At 29.0% G+C, this 12861-nt stretch overlaps 1 protein-coding gene and 1 non-coding gene across 2 annotated transcripts; one reads left to right on the forward strand and one right to left on the reverse strand.

Annotated features, from left to right (window-relative positions):
• The first annotated feature begins 15 nt into the window (after nucleotides 1-15).
• TRNAR-CCU (transfer RNA arginine (anticodon CCU)) lies at nucleotides 16-88 on the forward strand. The gene has a single exon. It is a non-coding gene; the product is annotated as a tRNA-Arg (tRNA).
• Nucleotides 89-2665: 2577 nt separating this feature from the next.
• LOC103483369 (probable pectinesterase/pectinesterase inhibitor 36) lies at nucleotides 2666-5430 on the reverse strand. The gene is made up of 3 exons (XM_008439969.3): nucleotides 4868-5430; nucleotides 3581-3922; nucleotides 2666-3463 (listed from the first exon to the last, which is right to left on the reverse strand). Exons 1-3 carry the CDS (start codon nucleotides 5304-5306, stop codon nucleotides 2772-2774), a joined length of 1473 nt encoding a protein of 490 aa, XP_008438191.1. The 5' UTR covers nucleotides 5307-5430; the 3' UTR covers nucleotides 2666-2771.
• Between the last annotated feature and the right edge of the window lie 7431 nt (nucleotides 5431-12861).

Raw genomic sequence — 12861 nt, forward strand, 5'->3', positions numbered from 1 at the left:
GGTTTAACAAACAAAGCGCCTGTAGCTCAGTGGATAGAGCGTCTGTTTCCTAAGCAGAAAGTCGTAGGTTCGACCCCTACCTGGCGCGTTTTTTTCCTTCACAATTTTCTTAATGTAAATTTCTCTATATTATAATTATATTTATTTTTATCCTTATATAATAACTAATAATCTTTTATTATTAAATTCGTTCAAAAAATTTGACATTTTTCTTCTTCATTCTATTATGTTTTCATTTTATTTATTATGTTTTCATTTTATTTATCAACGTTTGAACAGTGATGTTTATAGTCTTGTTAAGCATGGTTTTTATCATATCATGTTCACGTGGCACTTCGATTTTTTTTTGGATTGATCGTCTTCTTATTGTTTTTCTTAATTAATTCTATAATTTTTCTTGCCTAAAGTCTAGAGATGCCAAGTGATATTGATTTGTTGTTTGTATGCATCTGAATTTATATATACAAAATAGATATGGACTATTTTCTATGATTTTTATAAAAGTTTTAAGGCACTAAAATATTAAAGACTAAATTAGAGGATTTAAAGGGCCCGTCCACCTCAATATCAATACTGCCGTCGTTAATGCAGCAGTTGCATTGAAGATCCTTCATTGAAATCAAAACCCCCTCTTTCACCAACCCCATCCCTCCTAACATTTATTGAACACATTTTTCAAATTCTTTGTGTAACAGTTTTTTTTTTTTTCTTTTTTTCTTTTTTTTTGTTATTTTTATGTCTCGACGACCCCGAGCGATTTAAGATATAAATAAAAAGAAGCATTAGTTTAACTCACATAATATTTATATTATTGATTTTGGTCCGTAAAATTATTAAGCATGAACTAGTATTTATATCAAAAAATTTCGTAAGTTTATGGATATGCATACAGATATCTTGTAAATTTTATAATTTGTATAAATTTCAATTTAGATTATAGTTGTTTTTTTTTTCAAAATCACTCGTGTGTTGATTACTGCATGGGTGTAAACACCTTCAAGTGTCGAATTTACAAAATGGATCATCACTTTTTATACACGAACAATTCTAAAAAGAACAAACTTAGATCCTCATGACTTGCCAAAAAAAGTTTAGTTGTTTAATTGACATGATTGTAAACTAGTCGACTATGTTTTCCTAAAAGAAACATATTGGTATGGTATAAAATGACATGGTTACGAAAGTTCGATTTTTAATTCTAAAGTTTAGAGGTATAAAACTCGATTGTTATCTTCATTTCACTTTTCATTTGAATGTCTCCATACTTGGTTCGTTATAAAATATTAAAAATTACCCTTTTATGCATTTTTCGGTTTATTCCCAAGGAGGTGTTTAGTTAGAGATATTTTTTGGAGCTAAGTTGGTAATTATCACAGGAGAGCAATTAAGAAAGTTTACGCGAATAACAATGTAAAAAATATAAATTAACACGAATAAATATGTGAGAAATGTAATCGATACGAATAACGATGTAATAAACCTCTCAAACTGTTGTTGTATCCAAACGTAGATGAGTTTTTGTTTATCCACTCAACTCAATTGAATGTAGATTGTCAAAAACCCCTAATTTAATTCGAGGAAGGAAGTGGGTGGATATTAAAAACAAGTGCAAGCAAGATAATTAAAGCAGTGTTTTCTCATATAAAAAAAATGATCAATTGGTTTTAAAAGTTGCCATTATTTGTGGTGTTAGCTCATTTTGGCATGGATTTCAAAGTGAGAAAAACTAGATAGTAAGAGAAACTAAACAAAAGAAGAAATGATTTTGGCTTTATAAACCCATGTTTTTTTCAACTTCAAAACACACATACACACAAAGGAGTGAGAACTACACATTCAACTAAAAAAGCCGATCTTAGTTCGAGGTTACCAAATAGACTTTTGTTCTAAGGATCTGCACCTCAAGCAACAACAAGTGGATTTTGTATTTGTAATTTTATTATTTTTCTTTAAACAAATAGAAAGAAAACAGTAAAATCTCCCCTACCACTTTATACTTTGTTTATTTCTCTTTTGTTTACTTGTTTTATATATTTTTACTTTCGTAGGTTCTTTATAAAGGAATTGGCAAAATGACGTAACTATTCGCAAAATATAACCAGAAAAAAGAACTAAAATATTTTCTTAAAAATTGTCATCGTTGTTATCATTTATTTATTATTTTTGTTACCTTTCTTGTCAATATTTTACCTCCCCCCCCCCCCCCCCCCCCCTTTATTGTTTTCCATCCATCTATCTTGTTTACTCAGCCATAGTATACTAAAATTATTTATTTAGTACTTTGGACATTTCCTAAGTACTTTTGCTTTGATTTAATAGTTGAATATGAAGCATGTTGCTTTGGTGTATTTTATTTCATTGTCACTTATAACCTCAAGACATTCTCAAATACATATATGATATTAGAAAAAAAAAATTGAGTTACACTTTATTAAGTTAGTAATAACTCAAATTTATTTTATGGTACGGCCTTATTTGAGGATGTCTTCGAGGTTATCAATGGTTGTGAAATATAGAACAATAACGAGATAGAATGAAAGTATTTCATATTGAACTTTCTATTTAAAAATTTTAAATTTTAGAAACTATTTCTTTTAGTACAATTTTAGAAAGAATTTAATAGGTTTTGTATATTTTATTAATAATTAAAATTTTTTTTTCTATATTTAAAAAGTGTAATTAAATACTTTATTAAAATTTTAGAAACATTTACAAAATTTATAGACTAATTTAACATCATTTTCTTTATTTTTTAAAAAAGAAAAAAAAAATCAAACTCCCGCCTCGAAAGATACGCCGGAAGCCGGAATCCAATCGCCGCCGTGAAGAAACTCAGCCACCGTGAAAGGCCGTGCTTCATCCGCGGAACGGAGGACGTGAAATCCCGGCCAATTAACCCTAAATCTCGTCGAAGAACCGTCGCCCCTGTTCTTAAACTCTGCATAAAACAGAGTCGAAATCGCAAAATTCCCTGTCCATTCTCCCCACCCTTTCGGATCTATCAACCCGTCCAAATCCGTCCCCATTACCACCGTCCTCGAAAACCGCTTCCAGGGGCGGCCAAGGTACGTCCTGTACTGAGCCTTTACGGGGGCAAAATCCGGCGTCGGCTGGACTCTGGAGTTGAGGATCGAAATTCCAGTGGCCTCTGCCGGATCGTCGCGGCCTTGGGCGGTGATCATGTTGGCCTGGTGGCGTCTCGGCTGTCGGACGAAGATTTCGCAGTTCTGGAGGACGGCAGCCGAGTTGCCGAAGATGAAATCGATGGTGCCATAGATTTTGCAGTCGCGGTAGAATTGGCGGAGGGAGTGGAGGAAGAGGGTATCCTGATAGCCTTTTATTGCGCACCGGTATACGACGGCAAGGTCGGAATTGAGCCGTAGCGCTACCGCTTGTTGCTTTTCCGGTCCGGCGGTATTCTCGAATGTTATGTCCCTCGCCCAAAATCCGTCGCCGGAAACGCCTGCTCAGATACGGCAATTCTATCAAACATTTTATATTTCAGAAACAAAAGAAATTTACAAATTTTCGTTTCTTTACGCATTTGTATTTTTCGAAGATATTCGTTGTTTAGTCTCACCGAATGTAGCTGAGTTATAAGTGGTGGCGCCGTCGGGTACATTGCGGCTACCGGTGACGATGGTTTTGTCGATGCCGTCGCCGACAAGCATGACGTTCTTCAACTGTATTCCAATTTCCACATTCTCCCTGTAAACTCCAGCTTTCACGTATATCACAATTCTCCCTCCTCCCCGTCTCCGTCCAGTACTCGCCAGAGCCGCCACCGCCCTGTTTATGGTTGTGTGGGTGCCGGATCCATCCTTCGCCACCACATAGTCCGCCTTCGACGTCGCCGGATTCCACGTTGCCAAGTTGATTCCTCTGTTTTCTCTCCATTTCCGTTTCTCCAATCTCTTCCATCCTGAATTCAAATTTCCATTTCTATACGTGAAATTAAGGTCTTTTTTGTCTTTTATTTCTTCTATTTTGGTGATCAGTTTTCATTATACGAATAGCATTGTAATAGCAAATTAGTATTCAACATTAATGCGTTATAAAATATGGTAATACCATTTTATAAATATTATGTTAATTAGTTCTAATTATTCCATAGGTAAAGGTCTATTTCAAGAGGCAATATAAAGATTGATCAATTTTAACTTTATTTTGTTATTTTTAAAAAATGAAACCCAATGCTTTTTTCTTTTTTTTTTCTCGATTTAGTTTATATTTCCAAGTTGGTGTTGTAGTTTCAAATTCGTGAAAGTTTAGTTGCAACAAAAAGAAATTGTGAATATTTAGGTCGATTTTTATTAGTACGTAGATAGGCTTTGTATTTTATAAAATTATACAGTAAACTTCATTAATTTTTCATACTCATGAAACAAAAATGACAAGATACAAGAACTAAGGATCCGTTTGAATGGGAAAAAATATTCTTTAAAAAACTCATTTTCATTTGTACTCCTTTTGATTAATTAAAAGAAAATGGTCCAAAATTAAAAAAAAAATTGACAAAATAGTTTTTTTTTTCCTATTTACAAAAAAATTGACTCCATTTTAAATATTATTAAAATATTATCTTGCATGGTCTCTTAAATTTTTTAAAAATTTACTTATTTTTTTAAAAATAACCTTGAGAATGTTTTTCAAGCACAGATTTAGTCGTATAATTCAAGAATGCGATTATATAATTTAAGAACTCAGAAGTTACGAACCAAAAAGCATAAACTAAATTTTTGCTTCTATGAAATTTTAGGATTTTCTAACCATTAAATATACATGTACATGAAATGATATATTAGTTGGAATAAGTTGGAATATGGAATGGTACTGATTGCAACGTGTGGGTATAGCAAGTGCTCACCGTTCCGCTTCTCCACGGCAGCAATCTTATCGTATAAATGCAAAGCTCCAGTGAGCATCACCGTCAAGTTATGCCCTCCCACCGCCGCCCCATCAGCGTCGACCTCTTCCAACCCATCCAAACAACTCCGATGGTTAGCCATGGCGGCGCTGACCCACATCCGACCATCTTCCGCACTATAATATTTCTCTCCTCCAACCAACATCCCCGCGAGCCGCCACTCGGCCTCCTCATAGAGCTTAGCGCAATCACGAAGCGCGGCCAGCAGATGATTCCCATCTCCAAACCGACGTCGTTTTAAATTACCAATTTCGGTTACGGCTTCCCTAACCCCGGTCTGCGCCAACCGGACCGAGTCCAGCGCAGGCAACGAAAAATTAGAAGAAGCCACGAAGGGTAGGCAGAGGAGGAGAAGAAAAGTAGTGAAGGGGAAGGGCATTTTGGTAATTCAGATAATGGGAAATAAAAGAAGTTTTGGAATGTAAATTGATTGATTGATGTAATTATAAAATAAATAGGTGGGTGTGGAGAGAGATAAGTTGGGTGTGAGAAACACACCTGGAATGTGGGTGTGACCAAGTGTCAGTGGGTGGGAAGAGATTTTTCCTTTTTGTTAACATCTATATGATATATATATATACACTGTTCATGCATTTACATGTTACAATTTTCTAAGTTTTATATTCCACCATGGATATTATAATTAGCCTTTGGCCCTTTTAACTAATTTGGGAGATATGTGAAAGTCAGACCCTAAGTTCATGGTAATTTAAAATTGAAGTTTAGGAGGGTTGAGTCTAAACTAATTTAAATATCTATGATATGTGAGTATAGTAGTATGCCTTTTTCTTAAATGTTAAAAAAAAGTTTTGATATTCAAAATGCTTTCTAACGATCGGTTTGAAGTATTTCAACTTACAATAAGTGCTTTCATCTTCTAAGTTTTAAGTCTTTTAGATTTTCAAACGAGGGATAATAATCTTCAAATTTTTAGGAGACCCATAGTTGAGATATCTCTTTAAAAGTTTTAAAATATTGGATGATTGTAATGATTAACAATTTTATGAATACCAATCAAGTATATAACATTTTTTTTTAAAATGTAACTTTAGTAAAATCTATAGACTTTTATTACTCATACGCCCTTATAGTTTATTAGTAATAAACCATTATTTAAAATATAGTCTGTTGGCGATGAACTTTAATGTATTTTGTTATATTTATAATTTTTAAAAATATTATATACTTAATTATTTTGAATATAATTACTGTATTTGCTACTATCGTGTAATGGATCTTCTTTACTTCCACATAAAAGTGTTTTCGATTGTTGTTTTTTATCTTAATCTCTCCAAAAAGCCTTATATTTGGGCCTGGGCCTAGTTGACATTTGGATCCATAAAACAGTGTCAAAAACTAGGCTTGGACCCTGTTCTTCCTTATGTGGGCTTGGGCCCTATTGATTAAAAATCATCCTTTTTCAATTTTAGATGTTTCAAATATCAAGAAAATGGAAAAAAAAAAAATTGAAGTTTGAGACATTCCTTTTCTTGCATGGAAAGTGATGTGATGTTAGTATTTTTCTTTTCTAATTATAAGTTAAAAGATCGAGAGATTTGAACATAAGACATGTCATCCTCAAATTCAGTTAAATCAAGTTAGTGATGTTAGTTAAAAAATAAAGTATTTTTAAGATTTTAAGATAGTTTTTGGATATAGGTAAAAAAACTACTTTTATCGATTAAAACATTTCTTTTCCAACCACCTATAGAGTTTTATTCAAAAAGTTATAAAAACATAATTAAAGTAAGAATTTCATTTAAAAAATTATAATGACAACGAACACACTTAAAAATAAAATGTAATCAAAGCTACTTGTGAAAGCTACTTGTGAAGTGCTTTAGTCTAATAACTTGATATTTCAAACATATATATTTACAAGGCTACCATAAGGTTAAGGTCGACTGAATTAACCTTCAAGAGAATCAATTTAACTGTTTATAATAATAAAATTTAGAAAATAGTCATTAGACGTATACAATCCAAAATCAAATCAAACGTACCATTAACTATAACAATTGGTAAAATTATTTTCGATATAAGTAATTTCAACTAAGACACTTATTACTCAAAAGACATTTTAAAACAAGACACTCAAACATGTCTAGAAAATGTCAAAAAATACATTTGAAAAAGTGCTTTCCGGAAGCACAAAGAGAAAGCATTTCGTTTGAAACCATCTTTCTCACACACATCGTTTCAAATATAACAAAAGAACCAAAGGATGTAGAAATAGGATTTGATTGTCTGCATTTACAATAGCGTGTTACTGTTACAACAAACATATAAATGCGCCACGTGCTGATTGTAGGTCCAAGTCAAAGTTTTGGACGGTTGTTGATCTACCACCATCCCCGTCGGCAAAAAAAATCCATCGGTTTTGGCCATAAAACCGCAATGCCGTGTTAGGAGGTAGCGTAATAAGCCATGTGGATAAGGACGATGACGGCCCCTTCATTTCCTTTGGTATATAATTTTTTTTTACGGTAAAATGTGATAAATTTAATCTAAAATTTTATATTATATCAGTTATTAATAAAATTTAAAATTTTGTCGTATTTTATAAATTATTTTAGTCTATTTTATTATACTTTAAAAAATTTATTTTCGTTTTTTATAAATAAATATATATTTTATTTTAAATTATAAATTTTATTGATAAATATAAATATTTGAAAGGGTTGTTTTCAAAAATAGAAAAATCGACCAATTATTTATACTAAACAAAATCACTAATGACAAAATTCATTACATTTCATTTTTTAAGAAGGGTAAGTATTTTGTCAAATATTCTTTTTTTATATATAATTTCCTTAATAAAAATAACTTGGTTAATAGTGATTTCATTATTAATAATATTATTTTTAAATTTTTAATTGGGTATCCTCTCTCAAATTTTATGAAAAATTATTTCAAACGATAAAACTTCTAAAAATAATTGTAGATATGGTAAAATATCATGATCTATTTGTGATATACAACAATAGACTTCGATATTTTGTTACGTTTTTGTTCGTTTTACTACATTTAGAAATAATTACGATTATTTTAGATTAAATATTTAAGGGTTTGTATTATTAGTTTAAAAGAAAAACTACATTTTAGTGGTGAGTATGAAATAAATGGATCTAAAATTTGGACTCCAAACAAAGAGACTAATGAATGATGAAAGTAGATGACACATCATGCCTTCTAAAACTATCTTACTTGGATTTGACATTTGAAAAATGAAAGAAAATAAAATGTAAACCCTCATCATGAATATAATAATTTCAATTGAGCAAAGGATAAAATCATATAAATAGACAACAAAAATATTTTATCATTCACGATAAATCCACCGCTGTATTTATTGCGTATGAAAGTTTGTATACAATTATTTTGTTTGCGTAGTAATCATTCACAAACAAAAAATTACGACTATTTATAAAATAAAGCAAAATCTATTAACTTGTAATTTTTTTATTACATTTTAAAAACAATTTTATAATAAGAATTCCTTTTATTTGGAGTGTAAAATAAATTATTTTTTATAAAATTTTCAAAAATATTTACAAATATAACAAAACATCGTAATTTATCTGTATTAGACTATAATAGATTAAGTAGTTTATTTTGATCGATTGCGACTTATCGAAAACAGATGATATCTTGCTATATTTGAAAATAGTTATATAAAATCTAAAAGTCAACAAATTAAAAAAGAGAAAAAAAAATAATAAAAATCCAAAACCGTTTCGATCATAATCGATAGTATCAAAAGAAAAGTTAGGCATCAAAGTTAGATACTAATCCTACTTAGAATAATCTAAAAATTACGATAATGGAAATATATGACATTAATTCGATTGATCAAATTTGAAATTATAAGATGTAATTTGACTTACTAAACTAAATAGACCACGAGGAGTGGATTAATTTTTCTTACTATTTTAAAAGGTTAAAAGGTATTAAAATTAGGTAAACTCGACCTTAACGAACAATTTCAATATATTATTTCTCATCATAATTATTGTGCTTGAAGAAATATAACTAGTAATTATTCATTTTAAAGTGTATAACTCAATGATAATTGATGTATATCTCGTCTATTCCATTATCAAAGTTATTGTCCTAACAAGAAGTATCAATGTAAACTAATCAATTCTTTTTCACTTTACATTAACTAAAATAACGGAATATTTTCAATCTAAATTGTGGGTTGTATAAATTAAAATTTCAAACCAATGATCGTATAAAATTAAAATCTTAATCTTTTGTGTGTATCAATTTACACACTGCGTTCATACTTTATATATATAAATATATACAAACTTTATACTTATCTCAATTGAGCTCACACGTAATCTTACTTGAATCCTTTTGGACAATTTATTAAGGTTGTCTTTTTAAAATAATTCAATGCATCAATTGTTACACAACGATAAACTTATTCAAATTTTATATCAACCAAAAACCAAGAATTAAAATGGATGTATCCATGGTTTTCAAAGAAAATTGTAATTAATCTAGAGTTTTGGGTTTAAATTGATTTACTTATGAAAATTTAATGTTTCAATTAATACTAAAATTACGAGTGTTTAAAGAAAAAATAGAAAATTAACAACTATTTACCTTTCATAAAATAAAACCACTAAAAAACAAAATTCATTATATTTAATTTTTCTTCGAAGCATAAATATTTTATTTTTGATAAATTTTCTTTGAAAAATTATAAGTATTTATCCAAACATAACAAACGAGAGAATGCACACTATACTGTTCCAAAAGTTTTATACTTTTTTAATACAACGATCGTGAGAATGAAGATCAAATTCTTCGTCTCCATAATAAAAGATCGTATAAATTACACAAAAGCTAAACTTGGATAATTCATCATTTAAATGATTTGAACTCAAAAAGTTTTAAGGTATAAATTGATCATATTCCTTTTCCAAACTTTATCAATATAATTGCCCTTTTTTTTTTTAGTTGCTTGTGAAGTTGCGTTACGACAATTAGGCGGTGTCGTTCAAGAAATACAGGTCAAAGAAAACGAATTAGTTGTGACGTAACAGTGCCAACGACAAGTCGTAAAGTTAGTATGGTTAGGCTGGAGGGTAAAAAAAGTACTTTTGAAACGGGCCCGCACATAAAGGCAAAAGCCCCCAAGGAATTGTTATTATTATTATTATTGTTGTTGTTATTTTAATTTCCAGACAATTAGCAATTTTCAGTATTTATTTATTTATTTTCAAAGAATTTTGTGTATTTATGACAAATAAATTACACTTTTCCAGACACATTATCAAATATAAAGTGCTTTCTTTAATACCAGTATTTATAATTTATTTTCAAAACTTTATGGTTTAAAATATATATATTTTTTATTTTAGGACCACCCATATATTAATGTTTTTCTTCTCTCTCTATATATATATTAAATGAATGAACAATAAAGCCAATTATATGATATCTAACTAAACCGTTTTTTAGGGAGTAAGGGTTAAAAATGGCAAAATTTACAAACTTATTTATACTTGTAAAATGAGTTTTTACAAAGTATAATTAGTTTTTGTTTTTTTATTTATTTATTATTCTGGAAAAACCCTATTTTTAATTGATATTTTGATTTTTGAATTTTTTTTGGAGTTGTTATTATTAATTTTTGAAAAATAGCAATTTAAGCCCTACTTTTTAGAGTATCAATTTAAACCCTAAATTAATAATTGTATCAACTTAAATCTTTAATTTTGAATTGTATCAATTTAGATCTCAAACTAAAATTATATCAAATTAATCCATGAATTTTAATTAATGTATAAACGTAAACCTTTAACTTTGATAATATTATATGGATTTAAACCCTCCAACTATAAAAAAAGTGTAAGAAGAGCCAGGAAAACCCAAAGAAGACGCAAAGTGAAAAAGCAATCCACCGTTTAAGGTTTAGGGTTTAGGGTTTAAATCTATAAAAAAAAGTCTTATCAATTTAAATACAAATAATTAGTTTAAGGTTTAAATTGATAAGACCTTTTATTTTATATATATTTAAACATTGTTTTTCCAAAATATGGCAAAGAAATTGATTTAGTATTAAACTTTATATAGAAAAATAGAAAAAAATATGTTAATTAATTGCTCATTGATCAAGACCTAACTAATTTGAGTTTAGAAGGAATAACTACATGGAAATATGAACATTAAACATAGTGAATAAGGTTGATATTTTTCAAATCAAATAAAGGGAAAAGGGTGTTATTAAATGATATTGAAGCCTTGATAAAGTGGTAGACAACCTAAAGTCACATGTTATTTAAGATAGAGACTAACTAACTATATATGTTTCCATATATAAATATCATTAATTTAACAATAATTCATATTAATTACTCCTTAAATATACATCACTCATACTACTTATCAAGATGTAAGTATTTCAATTTATCTATCTTGTTTAATCCTATTATCTTTCGATCAAAACGAATTTGATGGCTATTAGAATCGATACGATATGACATATATAATAGTTATCTAAAGAATTATTCTGACATGAGGTTGCATGACAAAAAATAATATCGTCACATGGGTCGAAAGATAGCGACGTCCATTTACGCATTTGGTTTTTGCTAAACAAAATTAGAAGGAAAAAAACGGATAATTTAAAGTAGCATTTTGGTTTATATATTTTGGGTTATGTTATTCGATTTTTTGTCGTTCTTGTATCTTCGGTTTAATTTTAGTCAATACACTTGAATAATTTTTTTTATATCTATGAGTGTTCGGACTAGCTTATGCACACCTCGACTAATCTCGCGGGACAACCTGCCTAACCCTACAACATTTTGGTGTCAAGAAAATTCACTTAAAATTAATTTATAGGTAGGTGACCACCATGGATTGAACTCATAACCTAATGAGATATTGAAACTATATCACTATTTTATTTTAATAAATTTTAATTTAATTATTTAAAATTAATTTTTAGGAAGAGGTTAAATGATAATAATAATAATAATAAAATTCCGATAAGAATCATTTTTCCACCTCCTAATTAACTTTTCAAACACATTTTCTCAAAAAAAAAAGAAAAAATCAAAATAAAAACATAATCAAATTTGAATATTGTTTCACTATCAATAAATAAATAAATAAACATTAATGGCAATAAATTGATGACAAATTTGAGAGAATTAATAGACTATAATATATCCCATCCATAAAAGAGACATCCACGATGAAATTTCTTATTTAGAATTGATTGACAGACACACTACAAAAGATGTGTATATATAATTTCCATCAACCCTTACAATATTTCATTACCATTTAAATAAATATCATTTGGACCACATCTAGTCCACTTTTCATACCATTAACCCTCATGTTCTAAAAAATACACAATCCGTAATGAAATTTTATGTAATCGTAATAAAATTACATTAATAGATCATTCATAATAGTCCACAATCACAAATCTAATTGAATTACTTATTCTTACATTTACCTAAAACTATGAATTTTGTCAAAATTACCATTATTGTTATGGATTAAGTTTAATAATAAATATTATAATCATATGATAGTATAATGGAATTTTCAAATACAATCGAAATGATCACGTACTATTACTAAATAAAATTGTATCAGTACGAGTCCAAAACACAACTACATAAAGTAAACAACGTTAATTTTAAAATTACAATTTAAACATGGCCTAAAACCAAAAGTGGATAAAGGATAAGGAAGAGAGACAATATATGGTTGGTATTATGTACTTTTCATTCAATTTTTTTTTTTAGAATTTTGTTTGTTTAATTGTTCTAAAAATGGTCCATTGTATTATAGCAACTTTAATTTTTATCAAGTAGGCTTGAATAATTGTGTGCTATATATATATATATATCTTATAATAATGGAGAGAACTTATCTATCTCTCTCTCACACAAAAATCA

Source organism: Cucumis melo, chromosome 6 (assembly GCF_025177605.1).
Source record: "Cucumis melo cultivar AY chromosome 6, USDA_Cmelo_AY_1.0, whole genome shotgun sequence".
Classification (NCBI taxonomy): Eukaryota; Viridiplantae; Streptophyta; class Magnoliopsida; order Cucurbitales; family Cucurbitaceae; genus Cucumis; species Cucumis melo.